A 24,867-nucleotide genomic window follows, 5' to 3' on the forward strand; every position below is an offset into this window, starting at 1 on the left:
AATTTTTGTAGTCTATTCATGCCATACTTACATTCTTCTCCTTTTTACAGTTTTCCATTATGATTTTATTTAACAATAAATGATCTTTTGTTCCATATGACTTTCTTGTGTTACCCTTTTGCTATATTGCTATGATTGAGTTTTCTTCTAAATGAATATAAACTCTGTTGGCATCAATTCCAGTGTATAGTTCATACGTCGTTGGAAAGCAAGTTATTGGTCTATAACTTTTAGGATAGCTTGCAGGTTTGCTCTGAAGTAGCACTATAGTTTTTCCTGCTGTTAACCAGGTTGGTGTCTGGGGTGTGCATATTAATAGTTCTTACTCATGGCTAAATCTTCATGTAAAGATGTTAATATATTTATCCAGACTTTAGTTACTGCCTCTGGGCCTGGGGTTCTCCACTTAGGTTTGTTTCAATCTATCAGGCTGTTACTTCATCCCATTTCATACATTTGAACTTCTTATTCTTTCTTTTAATTCTTCTATCCATTTAGCATCTTTGTTATGTTCTATAGGATCTTCATAGATATTTCTCCAAAATATATCTATTTCTTATCTTTTTGGTGGTGTTTTAATTCCTTTTGCCTTGTTTCCTGAAACTTTTTTGGGGTCATCAATAAATTGCTTATTTTATACTTTTCCTTTATATGTATCTGCATATCTTCTACGTTTTTCTTCCTGTGCTGATATTTGTGTTAGTGCACACCAGATCCTGATCTGTTCTAACACTCTGCATTGCTTTTATCATGACTATCTTTATTTGTAATTTTGTTGATCTGTTCCCTCTTCTTTACTCTTCTAACTGTCACACTTCTGGTTTTAATTGCTTTATAATCTTCTTGGTGCGATACTTCCATGATGGCATTTGTTTTCTCCCATTCCTTTCCCTTACAGTCATGTATTTTTGAGGCAAGACATCATCTGTTATTAATTCAGCTGCACAGTAACATACCTCATTTACTTCTGTTATATTGCATGTATCTCTATGAGCAGTCCTAGTTACTGTGTTCATTGTTTTATCATACTTATAACATTTTGGATTTTATTGACTTTCTGTAGTCTGTTTCTTTCATTGATCTTAATATGTCTGTCCATCTCTATTAAATCAAGCAATTCATCTCTTGGATCATTTTCTTCTAAACTGAGATCACATTCTTTGTTTTCCATTTCCTGCAGGCATTCTATAGAAAGTTCCAGATCATCTTCCTGTGCCACATTCTATTCAGTTTCATCCTGTGTCATCCATTAGTCTTTCATATGGGAACTCACTGACTTATCACTTCACAGCATTGACTGTGACAGAGTTGCCACAGTTTCCTGTTCCTTCCCTTGCTGTGCAACTCCAACTGAACTTTTCTACTGGTTTCCTATGGAAGGCTCCAAAGTATCTTCACATGGCAACTGATCAGATGTTTTGCGCACCACTGGATTATTCTTAATGTGGGGATCCCTTGCTCTAACCTGCTGTGATGTTATCAGAGTTAGATTTTCTACACTAAATCCTTCACTTCACAGGTACTCCATAACCTCATTTCTATTTCTTTAACGTCTCCATTACTAACCCTCTTTTTCTCTTTGTTTGCTTACTTTTTTGTATTGTAAAATTTTCTATATCTGGGTGCCTTTGCATGTATTTCTCTACAGATATCTTTGGTGCTGCTTTTTTTATATCGATTAGTTTTGCTTTCTCGTTTGCATAGCTGTTACACCACATTAAAGCTTGTTTTCTTTCCCATTCCTGTATTTCTTCTCCAAATGACCCCTGATCCTCCTGTTTCTCCTTACTTTGGGGACTCGTTCCATCATGCTGTGATGTAACCCGTGTTAGACCTCCTACACCAAATTCTTCACTTTGCACGGACTCCAAAACTTCAACTTTAATTTTTTAACTTCTACTTTACTAATCTTCTTTTCTACATTCCCACTTTCTGATATTATTTTTTATTGTGAAATTTTGCATATATGGATGCCTTTGCCTGTATTTCTCTTTGAATATCTTTGGGGCTGCCTTCTTTATATTGATTAATTTGGCTTTTGCCTTTGCATAAATATTGCACCATATCCAATCTCTCTTTCTTTCCCATGTCTATATTTCTTTTTTATACTTTCCAAGAATCTCTAGGTTTTGTTGTTTATATTTTTGCACTTCCTCAGATGTTTCTTTTTCCAAACAGATCAAAGTTTCTTGGTCTGTATACTGTTTTTCACAAATCTGTTGTATTAATGCACAAGCATTTTTATTTGAGGCTTCTGACAGATTTTCTTGTAGAAGGATTTATTTCTTTATTTTTTATGTATTTATTGCATTTGTTTACTGGGAAAGTCCACTGGGCCTGAAATGAGCCCATTTTCAGTGGAGGCCCGGGGAGAAAAGCTCCACATTTATACACAACAATACAGAGTATATAAGGTAGTTGTACCACATTAAAATAAAGTAATACCACATAGAATAATTTGATAATAACATTGAATAAATTGATAACAACAGCGAATAATTGGTTACAATCATGGTGTGAGTGTAGGAATAGAAGTTTTAAATATTAAGTAAGATTATTAGCAGAGAGAAAACTTAGCTTAAAGGGTAAAAGAAGGAGACAGAAGGCTTAAAGTAGGGATAGTGCAGAGAAGGGGAAGATAAGACTAGTTATGAGTGAAGAAGAGTAAGGATTCTAAGAGGGAATAAAGTTTTGGGGTTGTCAGTAGGGGTGCAGGTGCAAATCCAATGTGGAGAGAGATGAAGTTTAAAGGTTTTTTAAAGGCAGTTGGATTACTGATATCTCTGAGTGAAGAAGGCAGATTATTCCATAGCTTGGAAACAGTAAAAGAATACAGCATTTGGCTGGCAGAGAGCTTAGGTTTAAAGATGTTTAATAGCATTTTGCTTTCTGACCTAAGGTGTTGATTAGTATGGTACATGGTCAGAATGCAGGAGAGGGATGAGGAGGCTGCTGGGTAGTAAATAATTTTATGGGCAGTAGTTAGTTGTAGGTATGTGAGGTGATGGGGGAATTCGAGCCAATTTAGTTGATGTAGTGCGTAACAGTGGTGGGTGGAGAATTTAGCATTTGTAGCAAATTTGACAACTTTGTTGTAGCACGAGTCAAGTTTTGTTTTCAGAGAGGACTGAATATTGGTGAGGATGGGGGCCCCGTATAAGAGGGTTGGAAGCAGAAATGACGAGGCAAGGGCCTTTTTTGCAGAGAAGCTAAGAAAATAGTTAAGCACACAACAGCACCACATCAGTCCTCCCATCCTTCTCTAACTATCAACACCAATCAAAACAATAACAAACTTACCTCAGCTCTCTTCCTGGATTTCTCTAAGGACTTTGATATGGTCAATCACCAACTGCTTCTCCGCACCCTGAAGGAACTGTCATTGAATAGTAGCTCCATTAAATGGTTCCAATCTTACCTGTCTGATAGACAACAAGCAGTTTTATGGCAGAATACCTTATCCACACATCTACCCATTACTCTAGGAGTCCCCAAGGCTCCATACTAGGACCACTACTCTTCTCAGTCTTTATCAATGACGTACCCACCATCACTCCCAAGGCCACTTGCATCCAATACGCAGACGACTCTACTTTAATATGTACCGCCTCCTCCTCAGCTGAGCTTATAACCCTAACCCAGAATACTTTCAATGATGTAGAAAAATTGTTTGCAAACCATCAGCTTCTATTAAACCCCAACAAAACTAAACGGCTCATCTTTTCCCCCACCTGCAAATCCTTCTCAGAATTCTTTACTATAAGTTCCAACAATGGCACAATCATATCCCCAGATACTCACACAAAACTCCTGGGCGTCACAGTCAATAATGCCCTAAAATATGATATCCATGTCAATCAAGCCATCAAATCTGTCAACAAAAAACTAGGCTCCCTATACAAGATCAAACCCTTCCTCATTCCTTTTGCAAAAGCCACTATCGCTCGGTCCCACCTACTATCTACCCTCCTCTATGCCTCCCCCCACTTCACTAACCTGAACCAAGCCACCCTTACCAAACTTGCTAGTTGTTACAACCATATTGTTAGATTTGCTACTGGTGCTACCTCTAGGACCCACCATTGTATCACCTTAACTCAAATAGGATGGCTAGAGTGGCCCAGTCTTCTCCGATACAACCAACTTATAATAACCCACAAAATACTATATCAATCCGAAAGAACACCAGCACTAAATAAGATCATCAAACCATACATCAACTTGAGGGCACTACGCTCTGCTGACAAACTGCTGCTACAAACAACTAAGAGCATAAATGTAGCTGGGGTCTCACTATTCGCCAACTCAGTAGGCAAAACTTGGAATATGCTACCTGCCGAACTTACTCACCAATCCTCCTTAACCCAGTTCAAAAAAAACCTCAAACTACACTTCCAACAGCATTGCCAGTGTCCCTGCTTAAACCCCGACTAACCACCTGCTGTTCCTGCAAACTCTCCCTAAGCATTTCAGTCTTATACTTTAATAAGTGTATGAATTCTTGAAGGGACTTAGCCCATAACTCCGCGTATTATTGTCTGAAATTGAAGCCGCATGATTTTGATGTTGTCTACTATGTTTTATTCATGTTTGTCACCCTACTGAAAACTGCATATTATACTTATCTATAAATGTTTCTATTGTTCCCAATGTATTTAATACTCTGCTTTCCGGAGCTTTTCTCCCCAGGCCTCTGCTGAAAATGGACATATATCCAGTTGGACTTTCCCGGTAAACAACTGTAAAATAAATAAATAAATAAATTGAGCCAATAAAGGGCTCCGAGTTTTTGATGTTTTTTTTTGATGTTATTATGGATATGAAGGTCAAAGGTTAAGTTGTTGTCAATGATGACACCAAGCAATTTGGTATTGGGAATGACTTCAATGATAGTATTATTTTGGGAACAAACAGAGAATTCAGACTTGTCAACTGGGCTGTTTTTTTGGGGGGTAAATATTAAAAGTTTAGTTTTATTGGGGTTAAGGGCGAGATGGTTCTGCGACATCCAGGATTCAATCGAGTTAAAAGCTTCTTGGGTAATTTGCTGTAGTACAGAGGCAGATTTAGAAGAGCAGGTAATAGTAGAATCATCTGCATATTGGATAACAGTACTGTGGGTGAGAGTAGTATGGAAGTCATTGGTGAATATACTAAATAAAAGGGGACCCAATATAGAACCCTGGGGTACCCCTGTATTAGTACTGATGAAAGGGGAGGAGCACTGCTGCCAAATAGTAGATTGTAGCCTGTTACTGAGATAGTTAGAAAACCAATGAAGGGTGGAGGGAGACATGCCGAGGTTAGAGAGTTTAGTAAGCAGAAGGGAGTGGGAAACTGAATTGAATGCTTTTGATAGATCCAGAAAGAGTGCGGAGACTATGAATCCAGCATCCCGAGCTCCATTAACTGTGTCCAGGAAGGAAATGAGGGCAGTATTAGTGCTATGTCCTGGCCTAAAGCCAAGTTGAATGGAGGAAAGGAGGTAGTGTTTAACCATGTGACTAAGGAGATGAGTGTGAATGCATTTCTCAAGTATTTTTGAGATGGGGCGAGAATGGCGATAGGTCAGAAGTTTGAGATGTCAGAGTTGTTGCCACCTTTATGAAGTGGGAGAACATATGCCTTTTTCCAGATATCAGGTATACATGATTCCTGAATGAACCTATTGATTAGAATGCTGATGGGATAAGCTATGGAGGAAGCTGATAGTTGTAAGAATTCAGCAGGTAGGTTATCTGAGGCATTGGTGCATGGTTTTATTTTATGAAGAAGTTTTTGAATGGTTGAGGTAGGTCTGGGAGGGAGTGAGAAAGTGGGTATTGTAGTAGATGGGGTATGTACTATTATGGGGTTTAGTGGGTTTGTGTTGATAGGTGGGAAGGTGGTAGTAAGCTTAGCAATGGTGTCAAGGAAGTAAGGGTTAAAAAGTGAGGCCAACTCAGTGGGTGTTTTTTCTGGATTTGGGCATGGATTATGGGTAGTACCAAGATGGAGTAAGGAGTTGATTGCTCCCCAAAATTTCTTGGCGTTTTGATTATGTTGGTTTTGGAGGGTTTGGAAGTATTCTTTTTTGTTTTTAAGTACTAATTGTTTGACCTGATTGCAAAGTTGTTTATATTGCATGAGGTTAGGAGGAGTTTTGTTTTTTAGCCAGGCTTTCCAGGCTTTATCTCTAGGGGACATAATTTGTTTTGCGGACTTGGCAAGCCAGTTAGCATGTTTTGTCTTGACTCTTTTTAGTTGGAGAGGAGCAAGACTATTTAGGATCCCAAGACATGTGGAAGTGAAGAATTCCACAGCTTCATTAAGAGGGAGAGATTTTAGTCGATTCCAGTTAGTATTGTACAAAATGTTATTGAAGGCATTTGAGGAGAAGTGGAATAGATCTCGAGTGTAGCTATATTGATGTTTGTTTGGTAAAGTAGTGGGCTTACATATTACGAATGCTGGTAAGTGGTCACTTATACTATCTGGAAGTGTACCTGAGGTGGAAATTTTGTTAGGGTCAGAAACCATGATCAAGTCCAGAACTGAACCTTTGCAATTCCTTTTGTCAGGTCTAGTAATATCAGAAATAAGCTGGGTATAGATGTGGAGGTTAATGTCTGAGGAGGGGTTGATATTGGAGATGTCTAACCAGTTAATATTAATGTTGGCTAGGATGATTATTTCATTACTTATATTGTTGATTGTCTAGTCAAGAATGTCTTTGAGAATGGGAATATTGTTGCCCTGAGGGGATTTTTTTTTTTGTCTTTTCGTCTTTTTCCCGGTTAGGGGTCGCCACAGCAGAACTCCGGTCCGCTAATGATTGGCAGTAGATTTTTATGGTGTCAAGTTGCCAGCCCAACACCCAGCCTTCAGTGAAGGCACACCTATTCATGCATGTCTTTCGAACACCACTCGACTGCGGGGAGGACATGCAGACTCCACACAGAAGGCGCTCCAGACGAGAATCGAACAGGAGAACCTCTGCTGTGAGGCAACAGCACTACCGCCACACTATGATACAAAGGCTTTTATAATCATTTAGTTTTAAGAAGGTAATAAGTAACTCTGCTTTAGAGAAGGGGGAATAGGCTTTGAATATGGAATAACTGTGAAGGTGCTTGGATATAATAAGGTGATGCCTCCACCTTTTTTATGGAGTTTATCTGTTCTAAAGCAGGAATAGTTTGGGGAAAAAAATTCAGAGTCCTTTATATATGGTTTTAGCCAAGTCTCGGTTATGGCTGTAAAGTCTGGTTTATATTGACTTAGCCAGGCATGCAGAAGGGGAATTTTATTTCTTATACTTTGAATGTTGATGGTGGTGAAATTTAGGGATTTTGTGGAGTTGGGGGCATTATGAGAGGAAGGAGAAGGGCCAGGGTTGGGGTGTATATCACCACACTGGACTAGGCTGAGATAAGTGGGAAACGTTTTTGGATGGAGTTTCTTTTTTGAGTCCCTAAAATAGATCTGGCCAAGGTTACTAGGAAGATTATCCTGTGCAGAGAGGATTATTGGTTTCTTTTCTAAGATTAAGTCAGTGGCATACAGACTAGAGCAGATTGCAGAGTAGCCGGCGGGGATGACATTGTAGGTAGACATTGTTGATGTGGGTTTGGGAAGTATATAAGTTGGGTGAAGTGATGAGAGTTTTAGAAGGAGAGAGAGAGATAAATAGTAAAAATAAGGAGAAAGATGATGAATAGGAGGGACATTACTGTGAGGAGTGCATTGTTATAGGTAAATATAAGAGGTGAATTCTGTACTGTTGTAGAGATGATTTGACACTGAAGTAATTTCTCTCTTAATGTTTTTGTATATCTTGTGTCTGGAAATTCTGGGCTTCTTGCATAATAGTAACAATACATAATTTCTTTCTTATCCTCAATGGTCCACTCTATCACCTTTATGGATCTTCTTTGGCCTATCATTTTCTGTGATTTTGTGGACTGCTACAACAGCAGGGCAACCCCCATGGCCTGGCCTGGCCCCATTGTAGGAATGTTTCCATATTTTGAGTATTCTACACTGCCATTTTTTCCAGTTCTAGCACCAGTGCGCCTACCAGGATTGGGAACTTTTTTATCCTGTGCACCCAGATGTCTTTTTTAATTTTTGACCTACTTCTATCCATGATATATGCTATATAAATACAGTCTATACATCAGTGTTGTCTTGGTGAGATTTTGTGAAAAAACAGGGTTCACCTCATGAAGGTACTCACCAAGACTTGAGGATGAATTCAGTTTCAGCAATACCACTCTCCTTTGCTTGCTGACTTATCATCCTCCATTCTGACTCCTTTTGTGAGAGTGCAGGGATGATACTAGAGTTAAATACTTACTGTGAGGGAGAAGTGGGTGATACTGTAGTTAAATACCTATGGTGAGAGTGCAGGGGTGGTACTTCAGTTAAATCCTTACTGGGAGGGTGCAGGGTGGTATTGCAGTTATATACTTACTGGGAGGGAACAAGGAGTGATTCTGGAGTACAATACATAGTGTGAGGGTGCAGGGAGTTATAAAGCAGTGAAATGCTTACTGTGAGGGTGTAGGGAGTGATACTGGAGTTACTTACTGTATGGTTGCACAGTGCATAGACTCCTGCATGGTTAATATTGGGGGCTTTACCCCCCCCCCAAAAAAAAATTAAATATTTGCTTGACCTCAATTTTGTGACAATTGTTTGGTGGACAAAAGATTTCATGATGCCGATCAACTAGCATTTGGTCATGATGATAGTCAGTGTATCTGGTGTCAATGCTAGCAGTTCTCAGTTGAAGAAGAATGTGTTGATATATGCCTGTGTTAACTGCGATAGATCCCGTCCAGGTGACCAAAATGAAATCTGCAGAAACACACTTTATTAAATCTGCTTCATCAATATGTGTTTTGCCACAAACATTCTTATTTTCAAACACTTCCTAGCAACCCACTGAGGTAAAAGACCCCCACACCTGTCAACTAAATTTAGCCCAACCTGAGATCAAAACACCTTGGGTCATGTTATATTTCAATGGAAGGGATTTTGGGTGAGCAGCTACATCAGGGAACTAGATTTTACTGAATCACCTTTTGATCATTTGTTGTGCTCCCCTCCTCTGAGACACTACAGTGGATACCAACAATGACATTTATATTGTTACATGGGACTCTGGGAGAGGAAAGGGATCACTTTTGCTCATCAGATATACACAATGCAACAGTGGGGCTTGGTACAGGAGAATTCCAAAAGAGATATATTTAATATAGACACCTGAAGAAGAAACTGGTGGCACTATATTTATATTATAAATGTATATACATATGTATTTATGTAGGTGGACTGGGCCACAGGTATACATTTTCAGTTGTGACATCATTAAATTAAAAAATAAATCATAAAAATAGACATTAATAATTTATAGAACATTGTACTCATGATACAACTGAATGAATACATTGTGATAAGATATGCAAGTTTGAATAAAGAGAGGAGGATTCAATACATTGTTTATTGAGTCAAATGTATTATCAGTAATGTGATATAGTTATCTTACTAACTAAAGAGTGAATATAAAAAGGTGGTACTTTAAGCTAACATTAGTGCTTATAATAAGTTGTTAGTATGATGAACATGCTTCTGTGAGAAAAATAAATTATGTAATTTCGGGGGTTAAGCATAGTTTTATTTTATGTTTTGTTACCAGGTTAGTCCTTCTAGTCTTGTGATCCATTTCCAGGGATCACCCAAGGTGGGCTTTATACATATGGGAAAATGTTGACAGGACAGTAGGGAATTTCCAGTACACTTCTTTCCAGCAAGTGTTTAGGGATCTTTTACATTTACCTATCTTACCACCAGCTCTGGTAGGTGCAATCTCGGTTTAATATATTATCTGATGATGACTCACCAAGAGTGTAGCACCCCCCCAAAAAAAAAATGCTGGACTGCGGTGCTCATTTTGGAATATGAATCTAAGCACATGATGTGCGACCTGCTGAGCCACTGACTTTGAATATTAGGTTACTAGAGATATATATTCACATACTTTCAGATATGAATATGCATGTGCATAGGTACAGACAATAGTGTTACTGCACTTTATCAAAATAGTTGTTAATACTTGCAATTACTTTGAGTTAGTCATGGTTTGTGAAATATTACTTGTCTTGGTGTAAAAGTAAAACCAATATCAGAAAGTCAGGAGTAAAATAATAAATACAGCTCTGAGTATTAGCAGTCTGTATTACAGACAGCATCAGGGAACATCCTGGGATTGATGCATTGTAAATGTGTGCTGACCACCCCGGAAAGAATACATTGAGACAGTGATGAAAGACCAAGATGAATGCATTTGAAAGTGTGGGGAACATCCTAGGATGGATACATTGGGACAGTGTGATGAACATCCTGACATGAATACATTGTGACAATGTGAATCTGTTGATGCAGCACAGGACTCCTAGGAATATGTCTGAAGATACAGTGGCTATCTAAAAGGAAAAAAAAAAAAACTGCCATCACATCTGGATTTGAACCATGGGAATACTGATGCGTGAATTACTATACTTCAAAAATACATTGACCGGGACTGTATGAATCTCAGCAGAAGAAATTTTTATGTACAAAGGTCACTTTTTTACACAGATCTCTATAGCTATGCTGACCAGTCCATTATACATCATTGTACCATTTCTATATTAACTCTCCTGATCAGTTCAGTTAACAGGCTGCCCCAAGTGCCTGTCTCTCATTCCAGTCTAACATTCTGATTGTAACCTGTATCAACGTATCATTTCGGCTCAGTGTTCCTGTCTACATGCTGCCAAACCCAAATCAGTTACTGTGTGGTTAGCAATGTTTGCAATGCTCTGCACTGCAATCCTGATTCTGATGACTTCGTTATGAATCCTTCTTAGGATAGCTTAATCGTAATTCTGTCTGTTATAAAGTACCTATATGCTATGAATACATGTATTGTGTCAATGGGAAATGCTTGTGTAAGTTTGTGTCATCTGACAGACATTTCATGGCTATTGCTCTGTAGTACCGAGTATCCTATTGACATTTCAAGACCTTTCAATGTAAGACTCTTCAATCCTTGTAACATAACACTGAAGAGAAAAACTTGCTGTTACACATAAAACACACATTTTGCAGGCAGACAAGCCCACTGCATTCCTGATATGAGGAGGGAGGTACTGTACCCCCTATCTCTGCTACTCATTTATAATAAACCTGAAGTTATTTTGCCTTGGAGAACAGGAAATACTCCAATATACAGCAATTTCTGAATTAGTATATATTTTGCTGCAATCAAACTTAAATTGCCATTGTTCTGAGAATCGGACTTACTTAGGGTCCTCAAGCATAAAATGTGAGCAGATACTATAGTACTTGCAGATTTCTCCCAGGGCCTTTGCTGAAAATGGGTTATGCCTAGCAAGACATTCCTAGAAAGAAAGAAAAAGAAAGAAAGAAAAAAAGAAAGAAAGAAAGAAAGAAAGAAAGAAAGAAAGAAAGAAAGAAAAAGAAAGAAAGAAAGAAAGAAAGAAATCAAAACATTTTATTTCTTTTGAGAAGTATATATTGTACTTCTGGTAAATTTGCACATAATTATTAACACCTAGCACCCAAGCCATAAAGACATTAAAAAGTAAACAATAAGTGGTAACCATTATATACAAAACCATGAACAATGGCAGTATTGAGATAAATGGCTGCTGTAATCTGTATATGTTACAAATAAGCAGCACTAAAAGCACAGTAAGATGTGCACTCATAACATGTGCTTACAAACCATGAAAATGTTCCTGACATAAGAAGAAACCCATTCTGCTGAATTTACAGATTCCATTACAGAAAACAGTGAAGTTGCACACACAAGCATAATACACACTTCAGACAAGCTGACTATACAGTACAGCAGTGCGTGGCAGCCTGAAAGGATGCCACTGAAAGGACTGAGGTGCAGGAAGATGTAATGAGCCTTTAAAGAAACCATATGTCTCTGTCAGAGAAGCTTCATTCTTAAGGGAAAGACTTCTAGATGGCATTGACAGACACTGACAGGCAATTTTCCTATGTCTCTGATGCACTTTATTTTCCAAATTCAGTGTGGCAACATGGAGGATGTATGGCAGAGATTATTGAAACTTTGATGACAAGACATAAGGCCAGTATAAAGGAGTTTTCTCTAAGAGAAATCAGAATAAAAGACTGATACTTAGCTGTGGAAGGCCAGCCAGTCAGTCTTAACCTGCCCAAAAGAGGCAATAAAAGGAGAGCTTGTGTTATAGGTTCATAGGTTTGTACTAGGCTAATGACCCTGGAGCCTTTACAAGCCTAGCCCATAGGATTAACCTGGCATCATGTCACTCGACCTTAGTTCCCAGTGCCTCTGTCAAGTAGAGCCACTGGAGTGATCCCCGGGGTGAATTTTCTATTTCCCATCCACTCATCAAGATTTTTGTTGAAGAGAGCCAGTGAGGTACTCTGCGTGACATGTATGGGAAGTCTATTCCATAGCATGGGCAGTCTCTGGGTTATGAACCTGTCCCTCTGGCATGTTCTGTTGATTGTGGTAATGAGGTTGAGGTCTCTGGAGCATGTGGTGCAGAGGGATTGGGATTTCTTTAGATGTAGCATTTCTAACAGAGCTGGGTCAGACATGGCTTTGTAAGTCAAGCAGAGATCGCCCCTAAGTAAGTGATATGAGACAGAGAATAGTTGGAGTTTTTTGAGTCTGTCCATATAGGAAAAATGTTTAAGGCCTTGGATCCTCTTTGTGAGGTACTTTTGCAGCCTCTTCATTTGTTGCAGGTGTTTAGTGAGGTACATGCCAAATGGGGCACTGTACTCAATGATTGGCCTAATGAGGGAAGAATAGAGGAAGACAATAACCTCTCTCTTCCTGGATGCAAAACCCTTAGTAATGAGATATGCTACATAGAAGGACTTCCTCACCACAGTGGCAATGTGGTAGTCAAAAGAGAGGTTACTGTCAACCTGTGCTCCCAGATCTCTTATAATGCCTTCTGTGTTCAGTGGCTACCATCGATGTGGTAATTCATGAGAACCGGGTTTTTCCCAAAGAGGATGACAACACATTTTTTGGCACTGAGCTTAAGGCCATGGTTCTGACACCAGTTGGTCTCAGTGAGGCCTTTCTATAGGATGTCAACATCACTCAGGGAGTTAATAATAGCTTCCAACTTGCAATCGTCTGCAAACTTTGTCAGCCAGAGTCCCTTCATGTTGGCCTGAACTTCAGAGAAGTAGATACCATACAGGAGATGACCCAGGACCAAACCCAGTGGGATTCCACTCATGACTGTAGAATGCATACTGCAAAGAGAGAGATGAAAAACATGTCTACACCCAGTAATGTCTGAAGGAGTAACACCAAATGTCACAGGAGATGACAACACACAGCTGCAGAGTACCAAGTAACATGGAGTGGATGGGATATGATGCTTAATACATTGCCTCTGTTATTATCTGCAACATGGAAAATGTAATGGTGTGAAAAGAACAAACCTCTAATGAGCAATTTGGTTTTGACCTCAACATTTGAAACTACAAACAACTCTGAATAAGGAATGGATCTACTGTTATTAAGTTAGAGCTAGGTCTGAATGGGAAAGACTGAAAAAAATGTGGCATTAAACAACAGGATGGTCTGGTATGAAACAAAGCAAAGGTGATGGGTAGAATAGATATTTGACTTATAAGGCCAATAATAAAAAAAATAAAATATGTGTTGCATTCATTTTGACTTTTTGGTAACAAAAGTGTGGATTTAATTTTCTACAGTTTAGAAAAAGCATAAATAGCAGATACAAAGGTTAGAATAACCATATCCCTTCAGCAATGCAACATGTAATCAGTAGTGCAATTATAACAGTCGTCCTGGCCTGTGACCAAATATATCAAAAATCTTTTGTAAGCTGTGCAGCTCTTTAAAAATGGCCATAGGATTTCTCTGTGATCTACCAGAGAAACCCAGCTTTGTACACAAGATGGCAAATCCTGTTAGCCAACCAACTGAGCATTACTATTTCTGATGCCCAGCATACACAGTGTACCAGATAACAGTAGTATTGGCAGCAGTTAGGGCACTGAATTACATTCTTTTAGCTACTGCGGTGGTGGTGCTGCGGTAGCATTGTCGCCTCACTGCAAGACGTTGTCCCGTTCGATTCTCAGCTAGAGTGTCTTCTGTGAGGAGACATGCGTGAATGGGCGTACCTTCGTTGAAGGTTGTGCATCAGGGCTGGCAACTCGGCACGTAAAATTCCACTGCCAATCATTAGCAGACTGGAGTTCCGCTGTGGCGACCCCTAACCGGGAAAAGCCAAAAGACACAACAACAGCAGTCAGTATTACTCAGCCAGTGACAATCCAGCAGGATACAGATGCAGAACAGATCTGGGGCATGACATCAGGAACAGGAAGTTCAGCAGGCAGATCTGGAGACAACACGACACATTATTCCCATAGTTAAAGAACCTGAGGTCTGCCATGAAGGAGTTGCTAAGGTAGGCATATTTACTGTTGAAGTGAAAAATGAAGTAAGATCATAGACAGATTCTTATAATTTTTTGCTGACCTTCCTGCCCACTTAGTCATCTGTCCAAACTGACCAGTTCATCCCCTACCCTGCTTGTCATAGCATCTCAGATCACCCTGTTGTGGAAATCCATAGATTCTTGGTGGGATTAGCCTTTTGATGGCCACATATTGTTGTACCTATGGAAAACAGATTGTTAAGCATATAACTGATGAGTAATTTCACTTATGCTTCTAGTCCCTAGGCTGCTTTTTTGTGTTAGACATATAATACTTCCAGATTTGGACCCTACCAGTACCTCCTTGTCCTTACTGCCATCTTAGAAAATCTTCAAGCAAGCGCAGATGACACTTGTATATCCAGAGATATGACCAGTACGAGGTGATGGTCCTGTGCTGAAAAAAAAAAAAAAAAAAAAAAACAGAAACATCTCATTCAGATTGGGGGAGTTAGACATTACCTCCTCATTCCTATCTATTCTGCTGACTACGTTTGTGCAGGGTCTCCTAATCAGACGCTTGCATCATAGTCAGGGCTGCAGGCTTTATGCCAGATGGTCTGCCCTGCACAAGTTGATGTTATCTGTCAGTTAGCCATGGCTGTGGAGATGCTAACCTTTTTTGTAAAGGTACAGTAGACAGGAGATAAACAAGTGCCATGGGTATATGGTTACATAACTGAGACAGTTACAGACATTTCTAGAATTATAGTAATTACTCTGGCTATAATAGTAAAGCAATAGCTTTGCATTTCTGTGGGTTTAGCTACATAAGCTGTACAAATGATGAAATGTGAATGAGCTTTAACATAGTTATAGTGGCCTGCACACTTCTAAAGTTCTGTTATAATTGTAATGTGTTTAGAGTTTTGGTAGGTGTGGTGTGGAAACAAGCAACACTTTATTTTGCTTCTTTTACTTTAGAGAATAACTGTGAATTAAAATGTACTTGACAAAGAACTCACTGTAATGCCATTAATATGTTTTTGAATGGAGCTTTGCTCCCCTTCACCCTCTGATGTTGATGGTTGCACCTTCTGCACTCAACAACCAGTATTCTCCATATTCACACTTTTTATCTTGCTAGTCTATGGGTTATGGTTGCAGCCCTCAGAACTTCATGAGGAACCCAACTAGAAAAGGCTGTTAGTTGGTGGTATGGGTGAAGCTAGACAGTTCAGATGCCAGGCTATCTGAGCTGATAGCCCTTCCCCTAAAAGGTATGACATCAGAAAATTATTGAAAGCCTTTTACTTCTGTGCCACCACAGTTAAGGCAAGGTACACAGCTGACAAGTGTACCTGGTAGCTGCTGTGTCTAGAATGCTGTTCACTAATTTCCAAAACATTAAAGAAATGTAATAGTTCTGCAGTCAAAATCAGCAACATTGTTTTCTTTTCTGTAGGAGCTCTTAATGGATCAACGTGTCGTTTTGCAAATGTTTTTCCTTCTGCTGCACTCCTTCCATTGATTTTTGTATTATGCTCATATTTGCATGCCTCAGTGAATGTAAACGTGAATTATATCCTCTTCATTGCAATCTGAGAGAAACAAATGCTTAATTCTAGTGTTTGCCGTATTTCAAAACCTTTGTTTTCTAACTCAGTTAAATTTTAGATGAGCAATGGATGTTAAAAAAATATGATGACGTAAGTTTTCATTCCGAGTTACGTTAGAGTTGTTGTAAACTGAAACTCGTTGCATCAAACTGTTTCACTCAACAGAAAGAAACATGCAAAATAATCATGAATGTGCTATGAAAAACAGTTTCGGGTAAAGTACAAACATCTGGTAGTATATAAAACAAAACATTATTTCAGCTCGCATTTTTAATGACAAAAGTGTCAATCTAGTAATTTAGACTGGCAACACACACACACACACACACACACACACACACACACACACGTGTCTACAACATATACAAACAAGCTAATGTTGAAGAATATTTATCATATAGGCTATGAAAACAAACATTTATGTACTGGAAAACAGTGTGATATGATATTGCACAGCAAACACCAGATAACCATGGAGAAACATCAGAAGAGCTGTATAGAATCTGCCTCTATTTTCTATAAATATAAATATAGTTTTCAAATTAAATATATAATTGTGATGATCCAGTTTGGGATGTATGTATTAGTTTATTTATCCACCACCTGTATTGTTAGTCATCCAGTTACACAACTTTTCACACTATGCAGAAATGAGCAGATGCCAAAAAGCATGTGTTGGTCTGTTTATAAGCAGCACACATTCAATATGCAGTAGGATTATGCACATATGGTTGAAGCTTACAGCATACATCAGATGCGATCTGCAGTTTGTTGCTATGATCTTGCAAAGATAAATGATTACTCAATCATTCTATGAGATGCACCTCACAGAAAAAAAGTCACAAATTCATGGCTGAAGCCACATCAATGATGGGAGTGAAAACTGTTACTTTTAGCAGTTTAGCAGCAGGATTTTATCTTAAATTTAATATACCTCAAGAGTGGAATGCTAAGACACCAAAACTCAAATCCCTGACATAAAAGATATGGTACAACAGAGCTTTTGTCTTTAAGTACAAATTGTCCCCTTGTATCTACTGACCAGCAAAGGATAGCTCTATAATTCTTATTATCATTTATTACCAGCAATCCTTTGACACAGCCTGGAGCATGAGGACTGAAACTTAATGTAAAATGAAATAATATAAAAGCAGATTATTTAACTGTACATCAGTATTTAGTAATCATATCTCTGGATGATAAAATATAACTGATTACCAGCTGAAATGCATGTATGTTTGATGGGCTAATTGTAGCAGCTTTGCAGGGATTTAAATGGTAGCATCTTGATTCATTTACAGTTTACATCTGATTGTTTCTGTGTTGAAAACAACCCTGGATGTAATGCAAAATAGGAAAATCATCAAATAAAAGACATTTCAAAGCATGCCAGACATTTTATCTGAATTTTCAATGCTACTTTACTGAAATTTTTTTATTGAATATGCATTGCATTTCTTAAATACAGAATTACATTTTCTGTGCCTGCACAAAGAATATCTCTTGCACATCATCCACACCGATTTTTAGGCTGGTTGGCATGGTGTATGTTTTGAAGATGCAAATCTTGTACCCACAGCTGATTAGAGATTCTTTTACTTCCTGCTCGTTTACGGCTAGGACAGGTATCCGGGCTTCACCTGCCATGTAATACGTCTCATGAAGTGCTCCTATCATGAGAAAGTAACCCTTGGGTTTTAAGAGGGTTGTGATGTTTTCTAAGGCTTTGTCAAAACTTTCTTTATCAGGACTAACAGCTTCCAGACAAAAAGTAGACACAAGAGCATCGACTGGTTTCATAATAACAGGATGGAGAGGTCTTCTTTGGTGGATATCAATTGGATAGATGCACCTCACTTTTTCTCTCAGTTTTCTTAGTTTTTCTGTCCACAGTTCACTGCAAACAAACAAACAAAAAAAAAAAAAGAAGGCACTCTGTCAATTAATGTTTCTTTTTTTATCATATTAAGACAAATGTGCAGTGAGTCTATTGTACCTGTTGATCTGAAGGTACAGTTGATGTTATCTGGATTGATAATGTATCTGTGCCAATTAAGTAGTCACTGTATTCAACTTGTTAGTCATGAATTTATCATGAGAACTCTTTCATAGCTTACATGGTGATTTTTACTCTACAGCCTTCATACTACACAAAAAACATGCATATATAAAATATTTCTATATTTATTTAGTTGTGTCATACTTTAAAGACTGACTTGAAGCGGTAAAGTTGTAGAAGAAGCACTGCAGACAACCACAGTGCAGACCATCAGATATGAGAACTTCTGGATTAAACTTTATTTACTTGACTAGTTTACCTTGTAATTGTTTTTGAGTAAGGTGCAACTGAAGCTCCTCCTTACAAAAGCACACAGTGAAGGAGTCATCTAGCCCTTGTAGTATCCTAGTGACCCTTTTGTTGTCTCTGTCTTTTTTCGCATTTAACAGGTTTCCAGGGATGAACTGCTTTATCAATTTCCTCTAATTGTTTGACCTGTAGTGGAGGGAATACCCTAGACCTTTTTGGCCATCATCTGAAGGTATCTTGGCATTATTTTCTTGCTTAGCTTCCCCATCCTTTGATCCTCTGGTGACCAGCTAGCACACTGACAAGGCAGGGTCTGAATAATAGGGTGTTCAAGTGAACACTTACATGTGCGTGCTTGTTTCCTGCTATACACCATGCACTATCTGACAAGCTAAAGTATTGTGTTTGATGGTATGTATACGATCTATCATCCACCAGCTGGATCCTGAGAAATGGGACCTAACCACAACCCTTTACCCTGTCTAGCTGGCTTCTCCAGCACCTGTGACTTAGAATCAGTATAGCTCAAGTAATAGTTATTTTTAGCTAGTAACTTTATTATTGGGTACACATTATATGGTAGACTGGACTTTAGTACGGCTTCCTATTGAAATGTTGGCACTGTAAATGCCGAGTGCCAACATCCCCAAAAAAGGTCTAAAATACAGAAGGGCAAATCTCAAACATTGCTCTTCTCCCTTTTTTGCAGGGGAGGCAGGTCTCCTTTAAACTTCATTTTTGTACCCTCTGATGTGCAATATCCCCCTCATCCTCTGAACTTATATATACTAACTCTGAGAGCACCATACCTTGTCGAAAAGGAATATTCTTTAGTATATGTGTAAACTACTTCTGAGAGCATTGTATCTTGTAGATAAGGAATATTCTTCAATATATGTAAGCCTGTTTTTTTTTTGCTACTTGGTCTCTCTGTTGTGGGACCCAGTCTAGTAGGTCCCAACATTTCAAATGGTTACCTTTAATAGGTCCAGAGATGTCCCAGTCATAACACCTTTTAGTGCCAACTATATGCACGGGGGATCTATTCAGACAGTGTTATACAGTGCAAGATAATACTGGCTGCACCATGTACTGACATATGGGCAGAGTCTAGGATCTTAATTTGCCATTAATACTTAAGCTGAGACCAAGCAGAATAACAATTTTGGAATGCTTTGCTCTAAATGTGGTAGAATCCAGATTTATAGTGAGTTTTTAAGGTTTCTGGGACAGAGAAAAAATAGGATAAAGAATGCTGGGAAAGTTGTAGAGGGCAAATTATAACATTCAGATAGATTTGGTGGACTAAAGGCACATTGCCAGTGTTTGCATAAATTATCTGAAATGGAAACGCTTTACTAATTAGTTTTTGTTTTTCGTCTTTGTATTTGAACCTGTGGCAGTTGTTTGGTCTCACCTGCTATGGCCACTTTACTGTCCTTTTTGTTGCCATACTTTATGTACAGTTGACTACTACAGCTTTCTTAGCAATGGTCATAGTCATTTTCTTTTGTACTTGTTGGCTCAAGACTTATTGGTATTTAAATTATAAGCTACTGTACATACACACGCATGCACACACACACACGGACGCATGCACACACACACGCACACACACACACGCACACACACACACACACACACGCACACACACACACACACACACACACACACACACACACACACACACACACACACACACACACACACACACACACACACACACAAACTTGTTTTCTTTAACACAGCTAACTGCATTACTCTTGCTTTGCAAGGCCTGTGATTTAATCAAGATTTATTGATATAGTTCTGTGCTACACATGATATAGATGTTCAGCTCTGAATAAAATTACCACAATTACTTCATTCACTGGTTAAAATTACACTCTTTAAAGTGAAAACATTTAATGGAGGCAGTGAAACTGGGTTGCTGGAATCACAGTTTGGTGATATTCCCTGAATGTGGTTAGAGGTAGGTTTTTCGGGTTTCATTATTTTCAGGGTACTATACTTTTGAATAAGGTCTGTAATCACAGCAGCAGCTCTAACTGTGGTGCCAAAATGGCATATGCATTGATACCATATAAAAAAGTGCCGTGGATGTTTCATTTAAAATAAGAAAACAGTTGTTTTATATTTTATTGCCTCCACACTGCCTGTTACCATCAGCCCCCTCCTGGCCAGTTGGCAAATTTGTTCCCCATCATTGGGGTGAGGGTTCATCAGGACAGGTTGCCATTTAGACACCCATTAGGGATGGATTAAGGGTTTCTGCTTAGCCATCCATTCCCCATGGATGTCTAGCTTACATGGCCAAACCTCACTTCCACAAGGGATATTGCAAACGATTGCCCTGCCTCTTCCCATCAAGCATGGGGAAGTGGTTTCACCAGCCTGCACTGGAGCAATCTCATTTCCCTATGTGCACCTTGAAAGCCTGCTGCCCCACACACCCAGGCAGCCAAGCAGGCCATGTCACATCACTCCTCTTCCTCCCTGCCTGACTCCTCCAGTTTCAGGGTAGCTAATCAAACCCCAGTTACCTTGGTTGCAGTCAGGGAAACAGTCCACTGCGGAGTGGAGTCAGGTTGTATATGCTATATCTTCATGTGTGCTATGGTGCAAGTTAAAAACTCTGCTTAATTTATCCTACCATGTATTGATTAATAAACTAACAAATATATGTGAGGAAGACATCATCAGACAGCTCCACCCCTCTCCTAACCTGTCAAACTGGCCATCATGTTGAAATATTATATTAACATTTTATTGATTTATTTGATTAACTGATAGGTGTCTCAGTCCACAAGTTTCTCTTCAATTAGATGTTTGGCCACAAAGATGGCATAGAGATGAAAAACAGTGATGCAGACAAACTTCAAAGAAGAAAGGTAGCATCATGTGGCATAACAGTTACGGAATGGCATCGAAACAATGTGCCAAATGTTCAAAGGATCTATAAAACAAGTTCAGTAATTACAAATATACAAGTGACTGTTACAAAGCAGGGAATCATAGATTAATATCGCATTTGTCTGTATTTGTCATTTCAGAAACCTTGATTTTAAGTGGCAGTTATTACTCGGTTTTACAACAGCTGTCATCTCAACCACACACTCTAATTTGAGGAAATGATACACACTTTGTGATTTACTGTACATTTCTCTTTACCCTGAAACTCTACATCATACTTATCAAACTTTGCTATAAATATTTCTCATTTGAACTGTTTTCATTGAGGTGACCCAATAGCCACAGAAATAAGGGAAAAACTTACTTGATCTATGTTCCAGCTACTCTTTTGGAAATAAATATGAGGATTTATATTAACAGTGGCAAAAGTGACAAAGTGCAGTGGAATTTTTTTTGCCTTGTCATCTTTTCTGAATGTGTTTGGTAGGCAGGGTGGAATGTAAGTATACAGTGGGGATGGGCTACAATTTTTACAACTTTTTTTCAGTATTCAGACTATATATTTTAAAATGTGGTAAAACACAAGGTGATAAAACATAATATACACCCCCCTTGTTTGCTGTTGTTTGCTTATCACACTTTCATTTTTGTTGTGAGACAGAACCTCTTTTAGCCATTCTGTAAGCCGAAACAACTTTGGAATACATTGTGCAAGATATTCAGTGATTGTATATAAAAATAGCACTGCCTTGGACATTTGCTCTTTAGTAAGCATGCAGACAAACAGTATGTGCATTGAACAAATTACATGGTGTAATAAGCCACAAACTCAGAAGTAAATAAGTTCACACTACAGCAATGTTTATAATGAATATATTTAAATAGTTCTGAGTCATTATAATTAGAAGAAATCACAAGCCTTTGATGGGTTACCCTGCTCTAACAAATTCACTAACCACCATATTATGTAGAAAAATGCTTGTGTTTTATTTCTGAAATTAATCTCATTACATGCCAGTTTGTGATGTAAAATCAATTGCAAAGTCTGTTAAAGCGTGTTTTGAGCTTTACAAAAGTAGATTATGTGCCTACCAGCAAAGTCCCACTGCTAATTTGAACATAATTTCTCCCATGGAATTAAATGAGCATGATTTGGGTTTCAAAGATAGTGAAACTTGTTTAAATGTTAGAAAGTGTCAACAAACGAATGTGACATTGGTCTTCCAAGTCCTTACGCATCACCTTATGTATAAATTTGTCACATCTACTTACCATAGTTGAGCAACTTCTACATCGATTTTCTCACTAGATAACACCATTCTGTCTCAATTAATCTGCATATATTTTTTTCAAATATTATTAATTTTGCAATCAAACGTATCCAAAATCTTGAACTCCATTGTGTCACTGCTCCTCACCCACTGAAGAATGGTGTTGTGGTTGTGTACATTATTGATTTACTGGATCTGGGTACCTTTTGTGTTTACTTTGTGGTTGTGTACATCACTTTTAATGAAGTAATACTTCCTTTTGCTCATTTTGCCTTAACCCTTCTATTCTATCATTGCATTTTGCCTTTCCCCAACTTACTCATATGTACCTTTATTATGCCTCCACTCTCATAGTAAACACTTTTTCATTTATTTTCTGCCTTTCTAAATATGATGGTCCTTATACTCAACAACGGTACAGTCTGCAGACCTTCTGCACTCTAGAGGCATTCGTCAGCACAGTGTATAATGATATCAGCAGTAGAACTGCAAGTCTGGTTTGATCATACTTGAAAACCTGCCAAACCTTTGTGGTTCCTATTATCTCTGCAGTGAGATCTCTGCTGCAGCACTATTCTGTGTGTAGGATACCTCTGTAGCCCAGACTACCTCATCACATGGAAGGTTTTAAACCAAAATGTGTCTCTAAAGTGTAGTCATTGACATCTGGCTGATGCTTAAGGACCATATTTCAGCAGATGTAAAGTGATCTTGTTTCTATTCTGAGAACATCTCCTTCATCAAGTACCTTCCTATTCCTTCCAGAGATCTTTCTACTGTGATTCATGCACCGATTTACTCACATTTAGATTATTGTAATTCATTACTTGCCAGTCCCCTGAGTCTGAGCTTACACATTCGTAACTTGTCAGAAGTTCTACTACACGCTTACTATCCTGTGTTTTGAGACTCATAACATTACACCTATTTTGTATACCTGACATTGGCCTCCTACCTTATGATGTACCATTCTATCTGTAATCATGAGCCACCATACCTGAAGGACCTTTTACATACTTACACTCTTTCTTGCCCACTTTGTTCTAGCACACGAAACCTCATTTCTATTCCACTTTATAATCTGGCCTCCTCTGGCTTCCATTCCTTTAGTTATCAAGGGGCTGTTCTATGGAGACATCTTCCAGACTTGCTTTGGGAAATACATACAATTGCAGGTTTTAAAAGTGCTCTTAAAACATATTTGTTTGATGTTGCATTTTCTTGATTATGTATGTTATTTATTGTTGTACTAGTTTATGGTTTGATATGTACAGTGGTTGGATTCAAGCACTTACATTAATTTGAATGTGAATTTACCTGCAACCTGTTGATTTAAGAATTAAAAAAAATGTCCTGCTCTCTTGTGTGATTTTTATGTCATACTGCCAGCTAGCCAATAAAACACTGCAAACAAATGCATGCAGAACAAAAGCAAGCTCTTGAATTTTCACAGCCAGGCAGATGATAACACAGGAAATGCATTGATTTCATTTTCTGGTAGAGGGTTTTCACTGCCTCACAGCCAGATGGAACCTTTACAAGAATACAACATTATGAGCTATTACTAGGCTAGACAAGTGTGTGTGTGAGTGAACGCGCACGTGCGCGTGTCTGTGCGTGTGTGTGTGTGTGTGTGTGTGTGTGTGTGTGTGTGTGTGTGTGTGTGTGTGAGAGAGAGACATGTCCTTGTTAAGCAGGGTACTTTGGTTAATTAACTGACTTCCTCATACTCAAACCTTGTACTTTGTGTACAGGAGACAACAGCCTTACTCATTTATACCAACTGCCAGTCCCTTCTTCCGAAACCGGATGCTTCTACAAATGCATTTTTATGAACTTGCTGAAAATTTTGAGTACTGTCCTGTTGATCACTTTATTAGCTATACTCAGCATAAGTGGGTTACCTTGTTATTTGAACAGCACATTGACAGTATAATTTCTGCCACACAGCTACAGGGTCTGAAATTTTACTGTCTGTATGTAGTCTGCACATTTTAATCACATCTGCTTAGCTTTTCTCTGAGTGCTCTAGTCCCCCCCCCGAGCTTCAGAATACATGGTGCTTGACTACTCTAATCTGTCCACTTGTATGGCATTTACTTAGCTTCAGCCTTGGTTGCTGGACTATAGCCGAAAACGGTACATAAATTATTGTTTCTCTTCCCAGGTTAAATAATGAATAAATAGTCCATTATTATCAGCACACTTAAACTGCTGCTAGACCCTTTAATAAATCACTGAGGATTTCAGCAGTCAATGTCAGTCATTAA

The 24,867-nt window shown here is 38.5% G+C and overlaps 1 protein-coding gene across 1 annotated transcript in view; it reads right to left on the minus strand.

Annotated features, from left to right (window-relative positions):
• Positions 1 to 16,668: 16,668 nt before the first annotated feature.
• PNMT (phenylethanolamine N-methyltransferase) overlaps positions 16,669 to 24,867 on the minus strand; it is a 38,584-nt gene continuing 30,385 nt past the window's right edge. The window contains exon 3 of the mRNA XM_044055040.1: positions 16,669 to 18,002. Coding sequence (XP_043910975.1) covers positions 17,576 to 18,002 — 427 coding nt within the window. The 3' untranslated portion in view covers positions 16,669 to 17,575. The remainder of the gene's footprint in view (positions 18,003 to 24,867) is intronic.

This window comes from Protopterus annectens, chromosome 13.part0 (assembly GCF_019279795.1).
Source record: "Protopterus annectens isolate FY-2018-M chromosome 13.part0, PAN1.0, whole genome shotgun sequence".
In the NCBI taxonomy this organism is placed as follows: Eukaryota; Metazoa; Chordata; order Ceratodontiformes; family Protopteridae; genus Protopterus; species Protopterus annectens.